This window comes from Mastomys coucha, unplaced genomic scaffold, assembly GCF_008632895.1.
Source record: "Mastomys coucha isolate ucsf_1 unplaced genomic scaffold, UCSF_Mcou_1 pScaffold22, whole genome shotgun sequence".
NCBI classification, from domain to species: domain Eukaryota; kingdom Metazoa; phylum Chordata; class Mammalia; order Rodentia; family Muridae; genus Mastomys; species Mastomys coucha.
Genome location: NW_022196905.1, coordinates 243749463 through 243776891, shown reverse-complemented (window position 1 = coordinate 243776891; position 27429 = coordinate 243749463). Strand labels below are relative to the sequence as shown.

At 42.5% G+C, this 27429-nt stretch overlaps 2 protein-coding genes, 1 non-coding gene and 1 pseudogene across 8 annotated transcripts in view; 1 reads left to right on the top strand and 3 right to left on the bottom strand.

The window, feature by feature from the left end:
• The window catches only part of Carmil2 (capping protein regulator and myosin 1 linker 2), a 13544-nt gene extending 12337 nt beyond the window's left edge, over positions 1-1207 (bottom strand). For 3 of the 5 annotated variants that reach the window (XM_031341206.1, XM_031341208.1, XM_031341205.1), the window contains exons 1-3: positions 931-1207; positions 579-670; positions 434-484 (exon numbers count right to left, since the gene is read on the bottom strand). In XM_031341206.1, coding sequence (XP_031197066.1) covers positions 434-484; positions 579-670; positions 931-970 — 183 coding nt within the window. In that variant the 5' untranslated portion in view covers positions 971-1207. The remainder of the gene's footprint in view (positions 1-433; positions 485-578; positions 671-930) is intronic. The other 2 variants (XM_031341207.1, XM_031341209.1) reach the window with 2 other exon arrangements.
• A 3144-nt stretch (positions 1208-4351) lies between these two features.
• Ctcf (CCCTC-binding factor) overlaps positions 4352-27429 on the bottom strand; it is a 48663-nt gene continuing 25585 nt past the window's right edge. The window contains exons 3-12 of one of the 2 annotated variants that reach the window (XM_031341203.1): positions 23694-24483; positions 23221-23391; positions 20083-20216; positions 16394-16514; positions 15277-15426; positions 12768-12928; positions 11353-11535; positions 10581-10716; positions 6971-7159; positions 4352-5849 (exon numbers count right to left, since the gene is read on the bottom strand). In XM_031341203.1, the coding sequence (XP_031197063.1) occupies positions 5665-5849; positions 6971-7159; positions 10581-10716; positions 11353-11535; positions 12768-12928; positions 15277-15426; positions 16394-16514; positions 20083-20216; positions 23221-23391; positions 23694-24474 (2211 nt within the window). In that variant the 5' untranslated portion in view covers positions 24475-24483 and the 3' untranslated portion in view covers positions 4352-5664. The remainder of the gene's footprint in view (positions 5850-6970; positions 7160-10580; positions 10717-11352; positions 11536-12767; positions 12929-15276; positions 15427-16393; positions 16515-20082; positions 20217-23220; positions 23392-23693; positions 24484-27429) is intronic. The other variant, XM_031341204.1, reaches the window with a different exon arrangement.
• LOC116071499 lies at positions 15633-15808 on the bottom strand (annotated as a pseudogene).
• On the top strand, positions 18322-18428 carry LOC116071617. The gene has a single exon (XR_004111024.1). It is a non-coding gene; the product is annotated as a U6 spliceosomal RNA (small nuclear RNA).

The window sequence follows — 27429 nt, the reverse complement described above, 5'->3', positions numbered from 1 at the left end:
TCGAACTCAGAAATCCACCTGCCTCTGCCTCCCAAGTGCTGGGATTAAAGGTGTGCGCCACCCCTGCCCAGCTCCTAGCTTGTTCTTAAATTTTAAAAATTGTACTATTGGGTGATTTCCTGGCCTATTTGTCTGTGTACCCCTTGTGTGCCTGGTTCCCAGAGATGACAGAAGAGGGCGGTGGGTGCCTGCGAGCTAGAGTTCCAACCCCCTGTGAGTCCACCTGGCGGTGCTGAGAACTGAACCCAGGTCCTCTCTCTACAGCCCATGATGTTGTGGCATCCTGAGCTAGACCTGCCCAGCCTTCCCTCTTGTCTGCTGCTGGAAGCTCAGTGGTGTTGGAAAGTAAAAGCCAGCACAGGCAAAAAAGACAGTTGTGCAAACGCAGCCCCTTGCTGGAGGGGAAGTAGTCTTTGCTAGGCTTGGGACTCACCCTCAGGGGAAGGCAGGTGTGCAGCAAATACGCCCTCCATCGAAGCAGTGCCTGGAGGAGACAAAAGACTAATATTCTAAGGAAATCAAGTTTCTTTGTGCTGGGTCTGGCCACTATCCTGAACTTCAACTCCTGGCTACCGTACCAGGATATGACTTTGCTCAGCACCCTCCTGGGGAAACCAGGTTTTCAGCAGCAGCTCTGCCTCCTTGGGCCACAGGAACCTGGTGATCTCGCCTGTGGAAAGACAATCTACTGGGTGACTTTAGTCCCTCTGTTAGGGCCACTCTGTGTCCAAGGTCTGTGCTAGGCTGAGTGCCCAGGTATTCATCTATAGAGCAGCTAGGAAGAAATGAGGCGGACTTTTACGCAGTGGCCCTCCCTCCAGAACCAAACCTCTGGTCAAGTTCCCTATGGCTCTGGCTCTGAGAGGTCTGGTTTGGAGTCGGCTCTTCGCGGCCAGGTGCGCTCCCAAGGAAAGGCCAAGCAGGGCTTACCTCGCAGTTCACAGGATATGCCGTCTGGGGTCTGAGCCATAGGGCCGGGACGGCCCAATGAGCTCTGGCGGGAAAAAGCAGCCGGCAGAAGCGTATACAGGAAGCCAGGGGCCCAGGCAGCACTGCAGCCACCTGCTACTCCTGCAGCGGAAGGTTCGCGTTGCTTCCTGCCAGGCCGCCCCCGGCCCGGCCCCTCCCCGCCCCGGCTTCGTTGGCTGAGTTCGCCAGGGTTGGAGGTTGTAGGAGGATGATCGAATCTTGAGTGCTACTGTCGCTCAGGGACTTTTCCTTCCGGGTACTCATGGGTGTGGTGTGTAGGGGAGAGGGTCTTGCCCTTTCGTGCCTGCCTCTTGCAGGTCCTGGTGCCCTACTTTCACCCTGCCCCGTAGTCCCTGACGCGAACACCAGGGGACGCCACCCTCCAGGGGATGCCAAAGGCCTAACTTGATCTATCCCAAGACACAGGTTGGGTAGGTAGAGCAGGAACTCAAAAGAAGCCAGAACAGGTGTCTCTCTCTTTAGTAAGAATTACCCAACACCCAAGGTTGTGCCCTGCTCAGATACAAATTTAAGAGTCTGGCAATCTATTTGTAGTCCTAGCACTGTAAAAACAGGCAGGAAGCAAAGAGGCTAGGCTGCAGTTTCAGAGATGTGCTAGACTTTTTGACTGGGACCATGGTTGGTGCCTGCTTTTAATTGGGAGGTCCAAGTAGGAGGACTCTGAGTTTGAGGTCATCCTGGTCTATACAGCCCTTGTCTCAAAAACCAAAAACCAACCAACTAAACAAACAAACAAACAAACAAAAACCCCATACTCCTTTGTAGCAGGTTCCTCTCATTCAGATCGGGGCTCTCTGGGAACATTTATAGCTAATTTATGACCTGAATCTCAGGGAAGGCTGGAGCAAGCAAATACAAGTATATGTTTTCAGGTTGTCTGCATTTCAGAGAAGATTCACTTGAGCCTAGAGCTGGGCTCCAGAAGTCACAGTATGAGGCATACTAGCCAGAAGCATGCTACTCTACAAAAGGGACTGATTCAGATTTTTACCCCCCTCTCTCCCAAGGACTTCCATTAATTTCCACTTCTTACTGCCCTACCCACAGTTCAGCAACAGAGAGAAAAGGTCTGGAAGAGTAGAAGCAACTACATATTGTAAGCTGTTTGGCTTCTTTCCCATCTCTACTTTTCTCAGACAGGGCAAGACTTGGGATCGTCCTCTAGACCAAGACCCTCTGGACCAAGTCCCAGCCACTCTGAATCATGCTGAGCCCAGGACTTTCTGGCTAACCTGGACAACACTGGAGACCTGGAGACCGTCTGTTCAAAATACAACAGCTAAATGGCAGTATTTACTTTGTCTACATGAAACCTGAGTTCAATTCCCCGTGAAGAGACAGCCCCTTAACATGTTTGCCAACTTCCACCAAAACATAGGACAATGTAGAAAGTATATATAAAGGAGAAACAACTTGAAGTGGCATTTAGGCAAGAAGTATATGGTACAACAGATAAAAGCTGACAGGGAGAGCCTACCTGGAGCAGATACAAGAGCTACAGAACTAGGAGGCCCCCAGGCCTCTCAGCCGAGGCTGAAATTTAAGACTTTAAGGCCATCGGGAAGTAACAAATGACTTCTAGGGTGACAAAATTTAGGCTCTTGAACATTATTGTGAAGAATGTGGGTTTTGAAGGCAATGAATTTTTCTTGACACATAACCTCACTAGTCTTTTGGAAGCCTTTGACATGAATTATTCTCAGAACTTGATTTGTGTGTATCTGTATACATATGTATGGGTGCTCAGGAAGGCCAGAAGGGCATCAGGTCACCTATAGGTAGTTGTAACCTGACTGCAGTGGGTGCTGGGAACCAAATTCCAGTCTTCTGCAAGTGTTCATAACCAGTCATTTCTCCAGTCCCCTTTTTGTTGGCATAGTGTCTTGCCATCCCTGGCTGCTGGGTACTAAGTAGTCCATGCTGGGCTTAAACTTGTAGCGATCTTCGACTTCACGTCCTGAGAGCTAGAATGGTGTGAGTTACAGAGCCTGCTTTGAACTCCTGCCTCCTTCCTGCACTCCCCCCCCCCCCCCCCCCCCCCCCCCCCCCCCCCACCCCTACCCCCGCCCAACCAGTGCTGGTAACAGTGGTGTGCTAGCATGCCCGACTTCAATGTTTCCTTTGACATGTGTATCTTGTCCATCATGGCAACTCTGAGATGTCGAAGAGAAAGCCTATCCCATGGGGACTTTTCTGGTTAAAATGAGGGGTGACGGGCCAGGCCTTTAATCCCAGCACTTGGGAGGCAGAGGCAGGCAGATTTCTGAGTTCGAGGCCAGCCTGGTCTACAGGGTGAGTTCTAGGACAGCCAGGGCTATACAGAGAAACCCTGTCTTGAAAAACAAAAAAGCAAGATGAGGCCAAGGCCAGATACATACTGAATTAGTCTTATGCATTGGGTGCTTAGGGGCAAGTAGGGCTTACTGGGAGAAAAGATCTGCAGAGGTAACCAGGACTAGCTACACAGCTGTTAGTGGCCTGTGCAGGAGTCACAGAACCAACCACCAACACTGCAGCAGCTGTTACAGGTGAAGTCATAACTCCCAGCACAACTGTCTGCTGAGGAGCACAGGATGAGGGCCCTTGGTGCATCGGCAAGGCAAGAGAACCTGACAAGAGAACCTGACTAAAACCAATGAAGTCTCACTTAGGTGCAAACTGAACAGGGCAGCAGTGGAGAGGGCTGAAGATAGGCCAGGGGTAGAAAGAACACATAAAAAAGACTATAGACTTTGCAGGCTCAATAACTTACCTAACAGACTTCTGATGTTGAGGGGTTTAATGGACTCACATCAGATGAAGCATTAGCTATGTAAGAGCATCATTTTGTCTTTGGCCTCATTAGAACCTCACTTCCTATCTGAGCCTTTCCACCAAGGCAGTCTGAATACCCGTGCTGACAATGCAGGTGAACCTAGCTAGCTGACTGTTCTATAAAAGGGACTTTCTACTACACATGCACACAGCTAAGGAACAAGAATTACTACTACCTGAGCTTGTTCTCAGTACCTCTTACCTTTATCTCTCAAAGTGAGCCAAGCTTCTTTCTTCTGCCCTGGGCCTGGCTAAGAACAAAGCCTGACCCTAAATCTTCCTTAAGCAGATCTCAAGGGCACAGCCTCCCATCAGCATCTCTGGCAACACTTGCTGTGTGAGGGGCAGACATTCCTCAGGTCTATCATGGAAGCAGGGGGCTGCATAGCCACGCACTTCCCTATTTTCCCACACACTTGCGGGATACAACTTGAAGTAGGCTGCATTCCATAGCCAGGACCATCTATCTCCTGTCTGTTGCAGAAGATAGCTGTGCACAGGCCCCCCAAGGGACATGGACAAATAGGAATCCCAAAAGACTTCAGAATGCCTGTTAATCCGTTATGATTTATTAGCTGTACAGCAGTAGATCCTCCTCCCCAGCTTTCAACCCCATTACATATTTTATTACAGGTCTCATGTTGGCATCCTAAAATAATGAAAAATATCACACAGTACAGCTAAGTACAAAAATGCATCAACCTAGAATCTGATAGCTAACTGATGGCTCTCTTAAAAGCAATACACAGAAGAAAAAAAGTTTGAAATCAGTCAGACTGAGGCTCTTTAAAAAACATATATCAATGTGACAATTCATGTGCAAGAATCACTTTCTAAGTTGGTTTGTTTCACATCATTATTAATCCATTTTTTTTTCCAGATTTGAAGTTTAAATTACTGACCTACTGAAAATTTTTGGCCCAGCTTGCCAGGGTTGCTGTGGCCCATTCATAATCAACTCTTCTGGCTTTAACAGAGATTTAAAAAAAAATGTAACATTCAGGTACAAACAGAGCAAAGAAAATGTTGATGAGGAAATCATAAATGAAAATTATTTGTTCAAGGTTCAAACGCTGGCTCCATGAGCTGGAAATCAGGACTTTTCCCACGGGTGTCCATGACTGGCAGGAAACAGGCCCAGTGCCCTTCTGCTACATGATTGTGATCCAATTCAACATTTACACACCACTAAGTTTGTGTCTGTGGCACCTTAATTTGCAAATAATTAAAATGCTGGGTTTTCTTACACTGCACTTCTTTTCAACCTCTTAATTAATGGAAAAGATTAAAATGTAAAAAAGGTTATTTACAAGCTTGACCATACCAGAAACTTTGCCAAGAAAGAGGCAAAGCTTTCAGGACAGAAACTGATCGTAGCATGCCATCCTACTGGTGTGCAACTGACTCTGAGCAAAGGGAGTCAGGAAAGCAAAAGCAAAACCAGGTTAAAAGTCTAAGTCTTTCCCAAGTCTGCATTTACAATTAAAAACTCTCTTGGGAAGACCATAGAACTCTGGGAAACCCGTGGCCATTCTGAAGTGGTTTACTAAATCAAGAGAGAGGGCTCAATGTCTCTGTTTCCATCTAAGAAAACTAGTTAGGCGTCAACACTGTCCTCAGCACTTCACAGTAAACCCTCGGAGACTTAGAACATTCCATGATTTGCTAACATCAAACAAGTTCTAGTTAAATCACATTTTTTTCTAACATCATCCTTGAAGTTTTCGTTCTCAGTATGTTTGGTAAAATGGTGTAAAATTATGCCGTTCCCAAAGCCAAAGAAAAAAAAAAAGAGAAAATTAAGATTTGGGCCGTTTAAACACAGCCCAATAGTCCTGGTGACGGAGCAAGGCCCCGTCATCACCGGTCCATCATGCTGAGAATCATCTCAGGCGTGAGGTCTCCATTGGGGGCATCTGTGGTGGCTGCCTGAGCTGCTTCTTCTTCCCCCTCCGCAGGCTCGGCATCTGGCTCTTTTTTGACTTCAACTATAATGTTCTCAATTGCACCTGTATTCTGATCTTCAACCTGAATGATGGCGGTTGCTGGCAAAGAAGGGCAGGAACAAAACAAACAGTACATACATTAAAGCCCCCAGAGAGTACAGGCATTGTTTCAGATGCTAACAATGAATGGGATGCACCAACAAGGAAGTGATGGCTAAGTCAGTAGAAAACAAAACAGTCCCCTGCGAATGTTAAGCAGACACATATAAAATCCCAATAGGCTAGAAATTGTCAAGATACCAAATACTGACATTTACCTTCACAGGCCTCCAGACTGTACTTTTAGTTTTTCTTTATGTTCTATATTTAGGATTTATAGTAATGCAAGGCAAAAAAAAAAAAAATCCAACCCCACACTGCACATGATAAGGAGTACTTCACAGAGTATATGATGTAGCTGACATTTCTGATCCTGTACTGCTCTTAAGTAATTGTGTGTAGGTGAAGTGACTGGGCAGTTCTAGATGTAGAGTTAGTTATCCCCCTGTTCTGTGATGGACATTTAAACAGGTGGCTCAGGGAGCATAATTATAGATTAAGCACTGAATTTTTAAAGAGAAGAAAAGGCTGTTCTGAGGAGAACTAGAGATACCCAAGTACAGAGTAAGACCTATTACCATCTAGGCACCGTGCTAGAAAGGGAACAGCCCTGAGACAATCCTTTCACCTGAATTTTTTTCTCCTTCCAGTCTTTTTTCCATGTAGCCCAGGCCAGCTGCAGCCTCCCAAGTATTGGGATTATTGCTGGCAATAGCACTCCCAGCTTTATGGGCCTGAATTCCTCCAGCAGGACAGTCTCAGTCCATTCATTGCTTCACCCCTTCATTCCCTGAAAGGCTGGCTCTTTTCTACTCATAACCCTGTCAGCTATACCATGTGATTGACCTTGGTTGTTTTATAATCCCCTCCAAAGTAACAACACACACATATTGCAGGACCCTTCTCCTCTAGACTTTTTCACCCGTTAACAGGCTTTTAGCGATTACCTCAGATATTTCTCAGTAAAAAAAAAAAAAAAGCTTCCTTTAAAAAAAAAAAAGGTTTCCTGAGCATCTGTGCCTGTGTGACCTTCACTTGTTCTCAAAGCTCAGTCCCCATCTTCACACACACAGTCTGCTTCCTCACATGAGATGCCCACTGAGCCAAGGCAGGCAACTTACGCTGGTTCTGTTTGGGCTGGTTGGTTCTTCCAGGAGGTCGCCCCCTTCTCTTCTTGGCAGGTGGTGGGGCTGGGGCTACAGGCTGAGGCGGAGGCGGAGGCTGAGGCTGAGGCTCTGGCTCAGGTTCAATTTCTACGGCAGGCTCCTCCTCCTCCTCATTGTCATCAAGATCTGGCTCAGCATTTTCTTCTCAAGAAATCAAAGCACAGGAGGTGGGTCAAGCAGAGTGGTGAAAGAAAAAGAAAGCAGAGTTAAATGTTCTGAAAACACTGTTTCATATTCCCTCAAGGAAAGGTCCCAGGCTGGGCACACCTTTGATCCCAGCAGTTGGGAGGCAGATCGCTGTGTTCAAGGCCAGCCTGGTCTCTACATACTGAATTACAAGACAGTCACGGCTAGGAAAAGAGACCCTGTATCAAAAAAGAAAAATATCTACTTCTACATTTTATGTGGGCTGCTTAGTGTAAGAATACTGAGTACTTGCTGGGCAGTGGTGGCACACGTCTTTAATCCCAGCACTTGGGAGGCAGAGGCAGGCAGATTTCTGAGTTCCAGGCTAGCCTGGTCTATAGAGTGAATTCCAGGACAGCCAGGGATACACAGAGAAATCCTGTCTCGAAAAACAATAAAAAAGGAACACTGAATACTCTTAATATATAAGTAAACTGAGTCTAAGAATAAAAATGCCAAGCGGCGATGAGGGTGCACATGCACACCTTTCATTCTAGCACTCAAAAGGCAGAGACAGGTGGATCTGAGTTTCAGGAGACACAGAAAAATCTTGTTTCAAAAAAAAAAAAAAACAACCAACAAACAAAAAACCTGAGTTTCAAACCTTACAGATGGCTTCATCTTTTATCAGTTACGTAAAAACTACAAAACAGCCCTTAAGCAAGTAGTAACAAATATTTCTCTTATTATACAAAGACAAAGCAGGAGACTGAGCTGAAGTTGAAGCACGAAGTGGGAGATGCTTATCTCTGACTGGACAGAGGCAGGAATATATGGGGGTTTGCACACACCCACCTATATGAGAATACAGAAACTGCTAATGCAATGTGAATCCTGTTTACTAGGGTAAGAGGCAAAGTTCTGGAACCGTTTTCTTTTGCTGATCCTCTTGCTTCCAACTCCTAAATGTATAGGTGGATGCCACAATACCTACTTTTAACGCAGTGCTGGGGATTGAACTCAGAGCTTTGGGCATGTTTGACAAGTACTACTGAGCTACATCCCCAGCATTTAAAACTATTAAATGTAAAGGAGGTGAATTGAGAGAATACCAACAAAGAATCTGATATTAAAGCTGTGAAGTCTCAGGCCTCTTACTTGGTGTGCTGAACTGACACACCTACCCTCCACTTCCTCGGGGAGTGTCTATAACACCAAGAACCCAACAGTGCTTTGAGGATTAAGAAAACAGATGATTGCATATGATAGTTTACATATACAATTCAGTTCATGAAAGGCTGAGGCATGAGAGCGGTGAGTTTAAAGCCACATAGGGTTAAACTCTATATAAATATAGCCTTTATATTGTTCATTACAATATAAAAAGTTCCTTCTATTAGGTTTCATTATTTCAGTTAAGAGGATTTATCTAGAGCTAGGGAGATGGCTTGGCTAGTAAAGTACTTGTCATGAAAACTTGAGGACTTGAGAATTTAAAAATCACCACCCACATCTGGTTAAGGGTACTTTCTGCTCGAGTTCAGTTCCTAGCATCCCCAATAGGTAGCTCACTAGTCCAACTCCAGGGGATTTTTTTTTTAATGATTCAGGCCTCCACTGGAGTCTGAATTAATGCCACACATCTATTTCTCCATATACACATAATATTAAAAGGTTAAATACTAATAAAAAGAGCCTGGAGTAGTGGTATGTGCCAAATAATCCTAGCACTTGGGAACTATCCCAGGAGTATCCCTCTGGCTTACTCGAGCACACACACACAGAGCACTCTCCCTATTTACAGGAAAGGCGAGAAGCTCAAACCGCTGGAGGTGGGATTCAAACCTCTGACATTCGTCTGACACAGGCAGCCCGAGTACTTATTATACCTTGCCCAGTACAACGGGCTCAGAGCCCGCTTTCCTTCACACTGCACAGGTTACTGACACTCACTCACTTTCTCTGGAAAGAGTGTTTAAAGTTAGAGCTTCATGTTCCAGTGACTGCGACACTGAGTGAAAAGTGCACACTGTAGGTGGCAGTGTGTCAGAAACAAGATGCTTCCTTGTGGAACTCACTCAAGCCTCCACTGCCCTATGCCTAGAAAATTAAACAAATCCAGACAGAAATTGGGGCAACTCAGAGGAAGGTTAACAAGGTCAAAAAGGCTTTGGGCTTTGAGAAAGTTTGGAAAAATTCTGTGGTCAATTTGTGCAGATGGCTAACAGAAATTATACTGAAAGTAAGACTATATTATATGGCCTTCGCTAGCAGTAGGATAGAGTCCAAATTGACTCCAGTGTTCTAGGGGAAGAAAAAAGACAATATGCCGGGCAGTGGTGGCGCATGCCTTTAATCCCAGCACTCGGGAGGCAGAGACAGGCAGATTTCTGAGTTCGAGGCCAGCCTGGTCTACAGAGTGAGTTTTAGGACAGCCAGGGCTACACAGAGAAACTCTGTCTTGAAAAAACAAAAAAACAAAAAACAAAAAAAAAAAAGAAAAGAGACAATACCCGTAAGATCAGTTGAGTGGAACCAGTGGTGAAATCAAAAGAAAGAACTGTGCATATCTACCAGAGGTTGTCAGTAGTTTCTTCAGAGACAGAACATGAACATAATGAGCAGCATGGTACCAGGGAAACAGAAGACACTGCAGAGTCTAGAGTAGCAGGGAGCGCTGCAGCAAACAACTACAGAGCTATGCAACCTCATGCTTATTGCCATCATTTCTTTTTTTCTTTTTTTGGTTTTTCTGAGACAGGGTTTCTCTGTGTAGCCCTGGCTGTCCTGGAACTCACTCTGTAGACCAGGCTGGCCTCGAACTCAGAAATCCTCCTGCCTCTGCCTCCCAAGTGCTGGGATTAAAGGCGTGCGCCACCACTGCCCGGCTTGCCATCACTTCTAACTTCTGGGAGTCATCTGACATTTCTTGATGCCAGGGCTAGCGTTGAACTTGCTGTGTGATGAGGCTAGCATGGAACCCCGGCTTTGATCTTCCTGCTTCCACCTCCCTGAGTACCTCCTGGCTTTAGAAAGATTACAAGTGTAAAGGAAGAGGGACCTTCTTGCCTCTACAATCTTACACAGAATTTTTTTGTTTTTCTGAGACAGGGTTTCTCTGTGTAGCCCTGGCTGTCCTTGAACTCAGAAATCCACCTGCCTCTACCTCCCAAGTGCTGGGATTAAAGGCGTGTGCCACCACCGCCCGGCCAGAATTTTTTTTAAAAGAGAATTTGTTATATGTAAGTACACTGTAGCTGTCTTCAGACACAGGTGTGAGATCTCATTACAGATGGCTGTGAGGCACCATGTGGTTGATGGGATTTTGAACTCAGGACCTTCGGAAGAGAAGCCATCTCAGCAGCCCTAATCTTATACAGATTTACTGGAACCTTGGCCTCTGACGTGTCACCTCTAACCAAATCAACTATCCACTTACCACTATCAGAGGAGTCTTCTTTTTTAGATCGCATCTTTCTTTTTCTTCCTCGTTTGCTCTTCTTTGTCTCCCCTCCATTTTCCCCCTCTACACCATCTGGACCAGCACAGTTATCTGCATGTCTTGCCATTGTATTCTGACAAAAGGAACAAATCTTGTTTCACACTACTATACAAAGTAAGTTCAGACTGAAAGTTCTCTTTAGTTGAACAAAAACAAACTTTGAGAAATCCATAAAGTCTCAAAATTCTGCTAACTGTACTGAACATGTTCCTCCCATCCCATTCAGGAAAGATCGACTGTATCAGTAGTAGTCAGAGATGGGGGAAGAGGCTGAGAGAGGAAAGGAGTGAGGAAGCACCAGTAAGAAGGCTGGGCCTACACATAGCTATCTGTGGGGTGGGCTGGGGTGGGGTTGAGGCTCAGTGCTTGTAGTCACACAGAAACTCAGGGGAGTTTCAGAATAGCTGGCCAGTGTTGACTTGGCTAACCAACAGAGAGAGCCGAGTCCAACTAAATAGGGATAGGATGAAATACAGATTCCAATCCGCCCAAGGCGATGCCTTTTTATCTTCAGCCTGCTCAAAGATGCTGCCATCCCTATCGATAGAAGGCTTCCCCATGGACAGAAGGGCCTGAGACAGGGATAAATAACTCCTTTCAATTGGCAAAGTGTCCCTACATTTATTACTCCAGTAGCAAAAACTCCATTCTGTAACAGCAGATTAAACATGTGATATTCTAAGAACCATAATAGGAACCTGATCCTTACCCGGCGTGTGAATGTTTTCCCACACTTGGAACAGACAAAGGCTGCAGGGACAAAGTTGGGATCATGATAGCGCTTGAAATGCATGTCAAGGAGCTGTTTCTGGCGGAAGGTCTTGTCGCAGTGGCTGCAGGCATAAGGCTTCTCCCCAGTGTGAGTGCGCTTGTGCATGATCATGTGCCTCTCCTGAAACACAACTGTTTGTCAGAAAGGCCTTGGAGAGTCATGGAGCTGTTACCCTAGCTGCTATGCATGCACACCCTATGCCTTTCATCCTCAAGGGTTAACAGTGTTTGTCATGATGGTAACAGTATATTCACAGGGAAGCAAAAGGGTACCCCTACAACCCCGGCACAGATAAAGCTGCTCACCTGTGCTGGGCTGCTTTTCTAACTCCAGTTTAAGAAGCATTCTGGGGCCACATTCTTCTTGCAAGTCTCAGACTTAATGCCCTTGGGGTTTTTTGGTTTGCTTTTCTTCTAGGCATAGTCTCATGTAGCCAAGGCTGGACTCTAATTCACTATATAGTCAAGAATGACTGATTTTCTCCTGCCTTTCCCAAGTGCAGTGATTACAGGTGTGTGCCATCACACCAGGCAAAAAATACCTATATAAAATATTAATCTTTGGGCTGGAGAGATGGCTCATTGGTTAAGAGCACTGACTGCTCTTCTGGAGGTCCTGAGTTCAGGTCCTAGCAACCACATGGTGGCTCACAACCATCCATAATGAAATCTGATGCCCTCTTCTGGGGTGTCTGGGGACAGCTGCAGTGTACTTACATATAATAAATAAATCTTTTAGAAAAAAAATGTTCATCTTTTTACAATATTGGGGATATTATCAGGTAACTACTCTGCAACTGAGCCACACCCATCCCTCATCAAGAAAAAAGTTGATGATATGTCTTAAGATATCAATTGTGACCAATGTATATGTATATGGAGACCCAGATTCAATTGATAAAGAGTAGCATCTATGATTTTGATAGTATTTCTTATACTTGTCTGAAAAATATTCTTAGAAATAGCTACCAGACTGGGCAGTGGTGTCGTATGCCTTTAATCCTAGCACTTGGGAGGCAGAGGCAGATGGATTTCTGAGTTCGTGGCCAGCCTGGTCTACAGAGTGAGTTCCAGGTCAGCCAGGGCTATACAGAGAAACCCTGTCTCGAAAAACCAAAACAAGAAAAAAAGAAATAGCTACCAGGTTGGATGTGGTAGTACACACCATTAATCCCAGCACTCAGGAAGCAATAGCCAGGTGGATCTCTAAATTTGAGGCCACCCTACTCTACAAAGAGATTACACAAAGAAACCATATCTCAATTAAAAAAAATTTAAAAAGGAACCATACTAGTCACATGATACTTGACATGGATAGAGCATAAATGGCTTTCTAACTAAAACAGCACCTACCTGTCTACAAGCATAATCACACTGGTCACACTTGAAGCGCTTCTCATTTTTGTGTGATTTTTGATGCTGGATGAGAGCATATCGCTCATGAAACACAGCATCACAGTAGCGACATTTTTTGCCCTGCTCAATATAGGAATGCTGCTTTCTCAAGTGGACACCTGCAAACAAAATATAAAGCCAAATTGAACTTGGAAAAAAAAAAAATCACAAGTTAAATATTTTAACAAGTTAATACTATATTTAATTTACTTCTTAAGAGCATGAGATCAGAAGTAAAACCTTTGGTTAGTAGGTGTGAGAACCTGAGTCAGTCCCTAGTCAGCCCTCACCCTTCTCCATCTCCATCCAATAGTAAGTGGGGAAATAAGAGGTCAAAGATGGAAGCCTGAGGACTGCACTGGACACGGAAACAATCCGAAGTGCTGAGAAATCCAGGAAGTGAGAGCAATGAGAGGTCACAGACTAAATGTGAGGTAAGGTGAAGAGTAAATCGGGGCCGGAGATAACACCCAATAATGACAAAGCCACTTACTGAGGTAAGGAATAGTGGCAAAGGGTTAAGATCAAGCTGTGTCTGTTCTGGCAGGGAAGTGTAGGTCATTCTAGACCCATAGTTTGCCAGACATTGAATCTGAAACAATGACATTAAAACAGGGATGGGAACAGGAAAGGATAGTCTGGTACTAAAACAGGAGTGGAACCAGGGAGCTGATGAGGTCACTAAGACAAAAGGGCAAAGAGTAAGAACTAGAATGGCCAGGCTTGCTTTGCTGTTGAGCCAAAATAATAATGAAAATACATAAGGAAACAGAAAAGTGGGGCTGAGGGTGAAGGGACAAGGAACAGATAAAGAAAGCCACATCAACTCCTAAGGGCAAACAAGAAAGGTGAAGGTGAATGTAGATACAAGGAGATTATAGTTGGCTTTATAACTGGAAATTTCACCCTGTTGCCTCTCTATCCTAAGAAGAAAAACCAGGAAGGTTAGCAGTTAAAAGGAAGGTAAGGACTTATCTAACTCTACTGCACTGTGGTACTACCTTGTACAGAGCAGAGCCACAGATGAACAACAGGAACAGCCCTGAAAGAGCAACTTGTAGGACTGCTTAGGAGGAGGGCAGCCCATATTAGGATTATGAACATATGATATGCAAAGCCAGTATCTCTCCCCTAAGGAGAACTAAAACCTAAAAAGACAAGAGGACCAATTCTGTAGACCAGGTTCAATCCCAGCATGGGAGGTAATGGGGAGGAAACGGCTCACACACTCATTTCTGGGCTTGGAGGCTGCAGGAGGACATCAGGTGTCCTGCTCTATTTCTCTTCACATTACTTCTGAGATGGCCTGGGTTCAATTCCCAGTACAATCAACAAAACACAACAACCCCTGAAGATCAAAATAAGACAAAACAAAACAAAGCAACAAAACAACCCAAGGGAACTCAAGGGCTTTGCCCAGCTTTGCCACTTATAAATCATATTGAATATCTGGTACATCTTTGTGAGCATTAGGCTCACCACTGTACTCAAACTAGAGGAAGATACACCTTGCTTACTTCATACTGTAAAGATCAAATGTAAACAGAAAAATCTAAATCACAAAAATGTAAGTGAATGTAAAAAATATTTCTAAGAGTCTAACTCAGTGGTTGGTATAGTGCTTGACTGCTAGCACATGTGAGGTCCTGGCTTTGACGGTAACAAGAGCTCTTAAAAGTTCAAATATGTTCAGGAAGCAGTGTGTTTTGGGTTGAGAACACAGACTGAATAGTATTTATAATTTTTTCATTTAGTAAAGCAGGGCCTACTAATTTGGCTACGGCAGGCTTAGACCCCCCACCCCCCCAAGAATCAAAGAATTCCTCTGCTTAAGACTTGTGAGACACTAGAAGCACAGGTTTACGTCACTAAGTAACCTGTGTCTTCTGTCTGAAGACAGCCTCATGTAACCCAGGCTGGCCTTGATGGTTCTTCTGCCTCAACTTTCCAAATCCTGGCACTTAGTGTTCCTGACTTCTATATTTCTTTAGTAAGAAAGATGGAGAAAGAACTCTAGATGATCCTATGTGCAAGTATGTGTTACACTAAAATTTCTACAGATGAATTCTCCCTCTATGTAATTCTGGCTTACCAATGCACAGAATAGGTACCACCAAACCAATAAAATACTCTTAATTACTCACAGAATGCACAAATACTCTTGAAAAACCTGAAGGAAAATGACCTTATTTGAAACCTGTTACTTCCCTATTTAGAGAATGGAAGCTACTATTATAGGTACACTGTTTTTCATTACAGTATAAATCCATACATCACCTAATATATAATCTATATTCTGGATATATCTAGTTTTACGCCAATAAAGAGAAAGAAGACAGAGGGAGAAGGAGCCAAGCAACAGCTTTCACTAAATGGTAAGCCATTCATTAACATATACAAAGTTTGAGTTTAAGGTCAAGTTTTTAATCTTACTTTCATGAATTCTTTGTCTCTTACATCTACTTACCCAAATCACTTTTTCTGGCTATGACAGTGTCACAATGGGGACAATGAAATTTGGCCACATTTTCTGTGTGCTTCTGTAAAATGTGCATCTTCATGGTACCACTCTGGGTAAACCGAGCATGACAAATATAACATTCATAAGGTTTTTCCCCTTAAAAGGAAATACAGAATGAACAAATTAAACCAATAAATACTATATTTAGCTTCGTAGGTGAATAGAGGAGTGGCAGACACATACATTAGGCCATATAAAATCTAAGGCCTTGCTTGAGAAGGTAAAGCTTGGTGTAATTAATTGTTCAACTCATGCCTATCTTCAGAATTAGCAAACAAATTCTATTATCTTTGCTCTGCACAGCTTTCTACACTCGTCTATTTTAGGACAGTATTTCTTTCTTTTCTTTTTTTCTTTTTTTTTGGGGGGGGGGGGTGTGGGAATCGCAGGGGTCAGCACATCTGGAATGGACTGGATAAGCCTCGCCCTGGGAAAACCACCTTCGTGATCATGGTGTCTCCCTTGCCAGTATAAGTATAGGACAGTATTTCTTATGGCAAAGCTCTGGGGGGAACTAGAACTAAATTGCTCTTTCTCTTTTATTTTTTGAAAGAGGGTCTTGTCTTGCTGCCTAGGATGGTCTGGCACCAGAGATCCTCTTACCTCAGCCCCAAGTGTGAAGATTATAGTCTTGTGCTATGACACTTAGCACAAGCCTTTCTTTTTACAAACTGATCCAGACTTATTATTTTGACTTTTGAAACTTGAAACAATAAGTTACTATGTAGCCCTGGCTCGTCTAGAATAGCTGTGTAGACCAAGCTGGCCTCAAACTCAAGATCTGCTTGCCTTTGCTGGGATTAGAAGTGTGTACCACCACATCCAGCTTCTACCCAGACTTTTAAAGATAAACATGAGATTTTAATTTCATTTGACGTCTTCTTTAAAAGAACCATTTTCACATTATAAGACTCAAATAAAATTGCCCTCGGGTATATTTTCAAACCATCAATTCAGAGGATATGCCAGAGTCTTTCCATTGAGGTAAGCCCTAGGTGCACATGGCAGTTTACAGGATTCACTGAAGAGCAGCTCATTAGTACCAGGAGGGGAGAAGTCCTACCTGAATGGGTTCTCATATGCCTTTTCAGCTTGTATGTGTCCCTGCTGGCATAACTGCACAAACTGCACTGGAACGGGCGCTCTCCAGTATGAGAGCGAATGTGTCGTTTTAATTTGCTGACCTGAAACATGAAAGCACCGAACGAACCTCTTATACTTCTGTTAACATGGACTATAGTATGAACTCTATGGCTTTGGTACAAAACCTTAATTTGGAGGCACTAAAGATAGTTAAAGTCCCTTTATTGTAGCCTTTGGTTCATCTCAACAGTATTCCAATCCAAGAAGATGGGAGTAAATAGACAGGATACAGACCAGGCAAAACTGTCAACTCATAACTGAGCTGGGTGGTAAGGAGTACAGTGGTATACTAATCTTTACTACTTTGTATGTGTGTGTGGTGGTGATGGTGGAACTGAAGATTGAACCCAGGTACTGGTTATTAGGCAAGAGTTCTCTACCACTGAGCGATGTCTCCAGCCCTTTTATTCTGTTTGAAACTTTTCACTTATATGTACATACACACACACACACACACACACACACACACACACACACACACACATAAAATAAAAATTTCCTACACAATTCAACTCCAAACTCATGTTTTAATTCCCCTACCCACTTTCCTCTCAAGTATTTCCTAGTCAGGCTGAGGTTTAGGAGTCTGATTTCTCTTCCTTGCTACTTGCCATGCTGTCTGTCTCTTAGTACCCAATCTCGAACTATGAGTTTCAAGCACAGTTGAAAAGTCAAAAAGTACTTTGGATATTCATAATATCTGCCTGAAATTTTTGGAAAAAAGCCTTCTGATTTTAAGAGAAAACCGCTCCCACATCCACGAGCATTATATATTAAGTGTTTGCATTTGCTCAGTGGTCAAGTACCTATCACTGCAGCATCGCTCAATCCCTGCTCCTTCTGCCATGTTCAGGATATGCCATCAAGAGGCTCAGAGTGCTCTTCCACTCAGCAGTAGGAGAACCTCACTCCCATACCTGACTGATTTATACCACAGAGTCTCACAACACTCAACAGAACATATCTCTCTAAATACTTTCAAGTTTTTCTTTAACTTTTCATTCACATTTAGTCTGTTGGTAAAACTTTGGAATCAACTTGTAATCTTCACACATATGCCCTTTGGAAAAATTTGTAACCTTTTCTGTCTAAAGACAGAGCGAGTTCCAGGACAACTGAGGATACACCAAGAAACTGTCTCAAAACAAAAACAAAACAACAAAAATCACAAAAATGGCTTTTACTGTTATTTCAATCATTTCACCACTATCAGATTTAGAACCACCTCAAGGTTTCATAGTTCCTACTATTCTTAGACTAGGTCATCTAACTCCAACTGAAAGAGGTTTAAATCTATTACTATTTCTCTCTTTAACAGTGCTGGGGACTCAAGACAGGGCCTAGTGCTCTACCACTGAGCTACATCCACACCCAGTGTCCCAAATTGAAACTTTTTAGGAACCAACACAGCAACAAGTAGCAAACCTGACATTGATCTCAGGTGGTGGTCCTAGTGAGAACAGTTATACCAAAGTAACTGTAAAAATCTCTGTGCACAAACTCATGCTTATACTTCAGTCCCTTTGCCAAGGTATCAGTATATTTATGCAAATATTCTAAAATCCAAACCAAGGCGGGGCTAGAGAGAGAGCTCAGATCAGTGTTCTCCAAAGATCCACGATATAGTCACAGCAACTCACAACTAATCCCATGCAACTCCATCTACAAGGGATCCAACTTCTTTTGGCCCCAGCACTCCTGTGAACCCAAACCACTCCACACAAAATATAATTAAAAAATAAAACCTTAACTCACCAACCCCCAACAAGTAACCACAAAAAAAAACAAAACCTGAAGAAATCTTGAGGCACCTTTGGTGTTAAGCATTACTGGTAAGAGATACACAACATGCTCGCTTCGGCAGCACATATACTAAAATTGGAATGATATAGAGAAGATTAGCATGGCGCCTGCGCAAGGATGACATGCAAATTCTTGAAGCATTCCATATTTAAAAAAAAAAATACACACAACCTTTACACTAGTACAAGATGTTTGGAGATTGGAGACACAGTTTAGTGGTTGAGTTCATGCCTAAGGAACTGCGTTCAAACACTGGTTCATGCAAAAATTGTTCATTTCTATATACTTGTTGAAGCAGGGTTTCTTTGTGTAGCCTTGGCTGTACTTTTTTGTTGTTGAGACTGTTTTTTGTGTAGACCTGTACTGTAGACCTGGCTGTGCTTGAAACCATAGAGATCTGCCTGCCTCTGCCTCCCAAGTGCTGGGATTAAAGTATGCACCACCACTGCTGGCACATACTTTTATATCTGGTCTCTCTCCACTGAATTCATCCTATTCTAAGTTCTTTTACTGCTGGATATTCTCTAAAATAAAAATAAAATAAAATAAAAATCTTTAAGACATGATGTTTTAAGGCCTGGCAAAATGATTGAGTAAGTCATTTGCTGATGACAGAGTTTCAAAGTCAAGATTCATAGGGTGAAAGAAAAACTGCTACAGTCAAGGAGTGGCAGGAAGCATCCCCACCCCAACCCAAATAGAAAAATAGGAAAGAAAAAAACCAAACAGCTGGGTGTGGAGGAACAGGTCTCTAATCCCAACACTCAGGAGGCAGGGGCAGGCAGAATTCTGTGAGCTCCAGGCCAGCCTGATATACATAAGTAGTTAGTTAGACCTTGTCTCAAATTGAAACAGTAGCATTAAGATCCTTGATGATGATGATGATGATGATTTGAGACAGGGTTTCTATAGCTTAGGCTGGCTTAAAGCCTGCAGCACCCCACCAGCTTCGGACTCCCAACTGCTGAGGTTATAGGCATGATGGATCACTTCAGTGATTCACAGTTAATTAAGAGAGATTTGCTCGGGCTTTTCCCTAGACTTGTTGGAACTTTTACACAGTAATGAGAACTGAATTTTATTATCTCTCTTCCAGCTCCTTTAAAGTAATATACACACTGCTGAATTAGTCTTGTTTTAGATATACTTAACCACTTATTTTTCAATATATTTGATCTGGTTGCTTACTAATGTCATGTAACCTCCTCCTCTGTTAGTATTCTTACCCAGTTTTGGAAATAGGGTAGACTCAAATAATAAAGCCAATCATCATTCCTACATCCCCCTTCACCCCCTTTTTTTCTCTAAGTGACAGGAATCAAACTCAGAGCCTCATGAATGCTGCTGCTTGGCAAGCACTGAACCACTGTATTACTCCAATTATTAAGACAGGCTCTTAATATATTCCAGTTGGTTCCAAACTCAACATCTAGTCCAAGGTAATTTCAAACTCACAATTCTCAGCCTATTCAATGCTAGGATCAAAGGGATATACACTAAACCTTCCATTTTGAAATTACGGGTACAGTTGTTTCTTCAATGTATAGGAAGAACTTTCTTGTACTAATATATGGAGTTAGTATTTTTTTTTTTTAAGACAGGGTCTCTCCCACCCCACCCCCCAGGTCTGGCTGTCCTGGTTACTCACTATGAAGACCAGGGTAGCCTTGAACTCAGAGACCTGTTTGTTTCTGGTTCCTAAGTGCACTAGTAGGCTAAGCCTTAGAATAGGTATTCTTTAAAACAAACAAAAAAAGCCCATCATGGTCTAAGAAAGCTCTCAATAATAAAGAACTAGACACTCACTTCTACACTGGCATAATCACACATGGAACACTTAAAAGGTTTCTCATGAGTGTGTTTATAACGACGATGCCGCACCAATTCTCCACTGGTCACAAAGGCCATGTCGCAGTCTGGGCACTTGTGAGGACGAGTACCTAAAGGAAAGAGGGAATAAAAGGAATTAATGACACATTACATGACAGGGTTCAATGTATGGCTAAAATTCATAAGCTGTAAGTAGCTCTACAAGTGACAGGAAGCCCCGGATAACTTTTCAACACTAGTCTCTAAGATGTGAGTACATATGCTAAACTTCAGCATTTGATTCCACTGCCTTTGAATAGAAAAATCCTTCTTATTTCTATTTTGTTAAAATAATGGTTACTAAGAATCCAACCATTAATAGAAACCAGTCCTTACTAAATATAACAACATAAGTGGGCAGTAGTGTTGAATGCCTTCAATCTCAGCACTTGGGAGGCAGAAGCAGGGCTGTGGGGTGGTCTGAGTTCAAGGCCAGCCTGGTCTACATTGAAACCCTGTCTCTAAATATCTCCCCCCACCAAAAAAGATTATAATTTGGAATATCACAATGTCAAGAATGAGAACAGACACCTGCAGAGAGGTTATTCTTCCTTCCTTTCTTCCAAAAGAAAGGTCTCAATACATAAATATATAACCCAGACTGGCTTTGAACTCTTATTCCTAGGGCCCAGCCTCCCCAGTGCTTAGGATTACAGGCATAAAACACCATGAACAACTCTGCAAAAATGACTTTCTACAGTGACTAAGAAGTGGAAAGGACTGGTTATTCACTGGTTAAATTTGTTTCTTCAGTACACTGAGTTAGGAAAATGGAAGAATTCTTTCTATGAAGCATGTATATATAATCTGGTGGCACAGAAAAATAAAACAATTATCAAGGGAAGGAATCAGCATTAGTCTCAGGAATAAGGTAATCAAAATAATAACTTCTGGTTTTTAACTAGTGCTATTGTGGGAAGGAAAGAGTTCTGTCTCTGGGAGAAAAAGCTTGACAATTATTAAACTAGACACTTGTGGAGCATCCGTCAAGCTGTACCACACATGATCACTATGCCCTGCTGCTCAAGGTTCATGTTCACCAAGTCATTTTGTCTTTGCTACAACTTATCAAGCCCACTAGAAGCTGGGCATTGTGGTGCATGCCTTCATTTATTTGTTTATTTATTAAAAGATTTATTTATTGTTATACATAAGTACACTCAGCTGTCTTCAGACACACCAGAAGAGGGCATCAGATCCCATTATGGATGGTTGTGAGCCACCATGTGGTTGCTAGGACTTGAACTCAGGACCTTCAGAAGATCAGTCAGCGCTCTTAACCGCTGAGCCATCTCTCCAGCCCCAGTGCATGCCTTTAATCCCAGCACTATAAGCAGATGCAAGGTAGATAGATCTCTTTGAGTTCAAAACCAACCTATCCTACACAGTAAAATTTAGGACAGACAGGACTATGTAGAAAGACCCTGACTTAGTAAAATAAAAATAAACAATAAACAATTCTTAGTAAAAGAATGCCCCCAAGAATGTAATATAAGCAAATTCAGAAAATGAAAAGCTTATTCTTCATCAGAAAGTCGCACATTTGACTTTTGCAGGCTTAGTTAACTAGGTAAATAATCAAATAATAATACCAAATCAATTCTGGATAGTCACAGAATGAACTTTACAAAGCTTAAGTAAGTACAGTCTAAGACAGTATGAGTGTCAATGTACACATAAATTGACAAATTCTATCAAAGGGTAATACAGTGTTTTCAAAGTACTAGATGCATTTGTGTGTGTGCATGCTGGAAAGTGGCTAGATGGCTAAGAATATCCCAATAGATAACACACTACTTATAAAGCCATAGACAATAAACTAATTGTCTAATCTTTTGACATGTAAGACAACTGACCAATCTGACAACCAGTATATCAAATCAAAACCAACAATCACCATTTCGAATGGTGAAAATAGAACAGAAGACAGAGGAAAAGCTACTCTGAAAGAGGTAGAGAATATGGGAAGAAACTATTCTCCATGAAAAACTGGGTCAGAACTTATAACCAAGTACCTAGGCAGAAAGATAAAAGCCTGCAGAGAGAGTTATCTTAGGGTTTCTACTGTTATGATTAAAAAAACCAAAAACAAAAAACCAAACCACTATGACCAAATAAACTTGAAGAAGAAAGTTCCTTTCAGCTTGACTCTCAGGTCACACTCCATTGCTGAGGAAGTAGGGCGGGAACTATGCTTACTAGAATGCTCTCTCTGGTTTGCTCAGCCTGCTTTCTTATAAACCCCGTGACCACCCAGCCCTGGTGTGGTACCACCTTCAATGGGCTCAACACTGCCATATGAATAATTCATTGAGAAAGGGCTCCACATGATAGAATGTAGGCCAATCTTTTTTCAAGACAGGGTTTTGAAAACCCTATATAGCTCTGTATAGCTCTGACTGTCCTGGAACTCTCTGTAGATCAGGCTGGCTTCGAACTCAGAAATGAGTGCTGGGATTAAAGGCATGCGCCACCATTGCCCAGCTAATGTAGGCTGATCTTAATGAAGGCATTTTCTCTTCTCAGATAACTCTATACAGCTTGTGTCAAGTTGACTGACTGACTGACTGACAGACAGACAGACACACATACAACACACATACACACAAACTTGCCAGCACAAGAATCTAAGAGAGGTCGAGAATGTAGTCACTTCACTGGAATCTGGCCATATGCAACATAAATACTGAACACCATATTAAAGAATATTTTGTATTTGAATAAATGAACTTTGAGAATATACTTTTCTATCTGTAAGTTGTGAACAACCTACCTTCTTTGAGATGAAGCAACAAGAAATAAAAAGAAAGCCATAGTTCTAACATAGGTAGGATTTTATTTCTGTTTCTAGTGTTCTTTTCATTGATTGCCTTGGACTTTTGGGTCTCGTTTCTTGTCACTGTTAAATTCTCAGCAACATAATGCTAAAATCTTTACGAACGATGTCAAGGAAAAACTGCAGGTTACAAAGAAGGAACAAAAATAATGTTCTTCAACTTCCTACTGCAGTAATCTTGGATTAAAAACCATGTTTTAACCTTTATTATACTATGGCCCCACATTAATATCCAGCACCTGTGTGTGTGTTAAGATGATTCCTCAGGAGGGTTACTGTTCTGAATGCTCTGCCACAGAGATGGCACTTGTGTGGTCTCTCATCAGTGTGGCTTTTCATGTGCCGATCCAAATTTGAACGCCGTGGACACGTGTAACTGCAAAGCTCACACTGGAATGTTTTCTTTACACCTATATGCAAAACAAAACATGGACTTATTACAGTGCTTCAATATTTAGATTAATCCCAGAGTACAATTATATTCTCTTTTTATAATCAAAGTCAATCTAAGTAGAAATTAATTCACAGCACTAATAGACTTACTTCTCTTGAGGACTTAAAAACATAAATAAAACCCTTCTTTTGAACTGATTAAAAGCCACGGCACCCACTAGTTGTTTAAAAAAAATTTTTGACAAAATAACTTGCATACAGGCTGTTATATCCTTTTCCCCAAATGGTTTTAAGTCCATTACAGATAAACTTATTTTACCTTTTTTTTTAATTTTTGTCGGCTTCGGAGGCTTCATGTTACCAACCACTTTCTCTGCATTAACTTCAGACAATAGTCCTTCCTGTTGTTCTTCCTCAAAATCATACACAGACACATCCACATCTTTGCCTTCCTCTGTGTAACGAAGTTTGCTCTTTTTGGTTTTCTTTGTTTTTTTGGCTGGTGGCTGATAGTCTGGGTCTTTTTGCCAGCTAGGGTCTTCCTGAGGAGGAAGCTCCCCCTGCTCTAGTGTCTCCACTTCTCCATTGGCCCCCACTTTCACCACCTGAAATCCTTCAGGCAAAGGTAAGGTGTGACATATCATCGGTTCACTTTCTGCAAGGCCCTCTTTAGAGACTTCATTCTCATAAGCCCCCTGAAGTTCTTCTACTGAAGTAGTAGCAACGGGTACAGTCACAGGAACAGGTACTTGGACAAGCTGAAGCTCTCCTATGTTAATGGGCTGTTCCTCCATATTTACAACCTGCAAGGTTATGATCTGGGTATCATCCACTGCAGCCTCTGCTTCAGGAGCCACTGTACCCTCCATTACTTCAGTCTTCATTTGGAGAAGGGTAGGATCCAGCTGTTCCATCATTACCATCTGTACACTGCTGTTGACATCCTGGACCACCTCACCCCCATCGGTCTGGTTCTGGGGCAGGTGGCAAGCATCTTCTTCCTGCCCCCCTTCCCGGCGTCTCTGGTAAGTCTTTCTTTCCTTTCCTTTAATGAAAGTTTCAGACTCCTCCACAATGGCTTCAACCGCCTCACCTTCCATTTCCCCTTCCTTTATTAAGGGAGAACACAGATTGTTATTTAAGATATGGTTTGCCCAAATAAAAGCATACACATTTTAAACTAAAAACATTTTAGTGGCAGGTGGTAGTGGTGCACACATCTTTAATCCCAGCACTTAGGAAGCATAGGTAGGCAGATCTCTGAGTTCGAGGCCAGCCTGGTCTGCATAGAGAAACCCTGTCTCTAAAAACCAAAAATCAAACCCAACGTCCCAAGCCCCCAAAAAACCCACCTTAGTAAATGAATTAGACATCCATCAATGGTTATTCAACAAATATCTTCCTCTTGATAGAAGAAAAAGAATTCACCACCTATATTATAAATCTTGCCAATCAAAACAAAAAAAATCCTAAACTGATCAAGATTCTAGATTATACTTAAAATTAACAGAAAACTGGTGACAGCAGGTGTTATACTGCAGAAGTAAAGTTCAGTCTAAGAGAAACACAAGATTTAATTTAAAAAAAAAAAAACTTCATGAGTAAATGGGGACCTAGAGAGATGGTTTCTTGGTTAGAAGTACTTACTGTTTTTTTAGGGGACTAGGTTCAGGTGGAGGTCACAACTGGCTCTAACTCAAGCTCCAGGGTTTGCAACTCCCTCTTCTAACCTCTTGAGGCATGAAGCATGTAACTGGTATACATACATACATACATACATACATACATACATGAAAAAACTCCCATACACATAAATCTAAAAATAAACAAAAAACTAGCTGACAGTAAAGTGAGTCTTATTTAAAGCAATGCTGTAACATAACAAAACCCACAAGTGCGTGCGTGCGTGCGTGTCCCTAAACAATTTAAAGTGCTTTAAGTTCTTGGCCCAGTCTCAAACAAAGCTCCAGCTATTTTACTAGAGACATAGTTCATCAATTCTCTGTGCAGGCACTGTGTCTGAGCCAGTATTCCGGGAAGGCATTATAAAATCTACAGAGAAATAGCCACTGCCTGATTCAGGATGAAAGGGGCTCAAAGATGCTGGGCAGTGGTGGCGCACACCTTTAATCCCAGCACTTGGGAGGCAGAGGCAGGCAGATTTCTGAATTCGAGGCCAGCCTGGTCTACAGAGTGAGTTCCAGGACAGCCAGGGCTATACAGAGAAACCCTGTCTCAAAAAAAACAAAACAAAACAACAACAACAAAACAAACAAACAAAAAACAAATAAACCAATTATTACAAGAAATAGTATTTTTGCTCAAACACTGTTGCTCTTACTGTCGTTCTCCCTCCTTATCCTGTTCCTTGTGTCCTTCCCATTTTCTTCAGATCCAGCTCATTTTTAAAACAGTAAAGTTTTCTGAGGCCATTACTTTGGTGTTATATGGCTGCTAATAAAATAAAGCACATGGGGGCTGGTAAGATGGCTCAGCGGTTAAGGTCCTGAGTTCGGATCCCAGCAACCACATGGTGGCTATAGAACGCCCGTAATGAGATCTGACCCCCTCCTTCTGGTGCGTCTAAAGACACGGCTACAGTGAATTACGCAGGATCGAATGGGGCCGAAAGAGGTCCTGAGATCAATTTCCAGCAGCCACACAAATGATGGCTCACGGCCATCTGTACAGCTACAGTGTACTCATACACATAAAAGTAAATCTTTAAAAAAAATAGAAAATTAAAAAGAAAAAGAAGCACATGATTTTGTGCTGAACAATGCCTCAAAATAGTTGGGTATGGTGATATACACTATAATCCTACCATTCAGGAGGAAGAGGGAGGAGATTAGGAGCAATTTGAACTCAGCCTTGGACATATAGCAACTTCAAGGCTAGCCTGAGCTAAAACTGTCATTTTGTTTGTTTGGTTTTGGTTTTTTTTTTTTTTTTAAACAGACAGGGTTTCTCTGTGTAGCCCTGGCTGTCCTGGAACTCAGAAATATGCCTGCCTCTGCCTCCCAAGTGCTGGGATTAAAGGCTTATGCCACCACTGCCCTGTGCATTTTTTTTTCAATAGAAACATTCTATCCAGGACAGAATAGGGAGTCTCAGAAGACAAAGGAAGCTAAGGAGAATATAAGTCTCAGGAAGTTCATGAAATTTAATGGCTGAAGAACCTTAGAAAGTTAAAAGATTCACAAATTCCCTCTTCAAGCACTTCTGTACGTAGTGCCCAATTATTGGGGGAGGGGGGGTGGACGGAGAGACACTTTTCAGCAGAGTTGCTCTCAAAAGTTGGGCAGGAAACTCCTGTCCTGTGGTGGGTGGGCCTTTTGGTCACACAGCTGTCTGAGTAATCTATGCTCCTATTATAAGTAACAGTGATAAACTCACAAATTGGTTTGTTCACAGAACTCAAATTGAGTGGAATCATTCAATGGATTGCGGTTGATACCATACCTAAGTGACATCTCTTCAAGTCACTATACCTAAGTGACATCTCTTCAAGTCACTTCGTGTAAAGTCAAGCAATAAATCACGCCAAAAACACAAAAAAGAACCATCAAATTTAAAACAAAAGCAAAACCTATGAGAACAGGCCTGCACAAGCTGTCTGTCTCCTGCTTTTACTCTCATGTTAGTTATTTCATCAGTGGTGCTGAGGAATGAACCTAGAGCTTCCCACACTCTAGGCAAGATCTCTCTCTACCACTGACCCACATCCTCAATATAGCAACTTTTATTTTTGGACCAATTCAACAAAGTCTACCATGTGTGGAATAAAGACAAGGATGGTGGAGAACTTCCTAGATCACCATTTTGCTTTGTATTGCTGTTATCTTTTATTACTCTCTGCTCTAAATATCTAAGAGCAAAACAATACAATAGGTTTGTTTGTTTTTAAGATTTATTTATGTAACTGGGTACACTGTCATTTATCTTCAGAAACCCCAGAAGAGGGCATCAGATCCCATTACAGATGGTTGTGAGCAACCATGGGGTTGCTGGGAATTGAACTCAGGACCTAACTCCTAAGCCACTCTCCAGCCCCC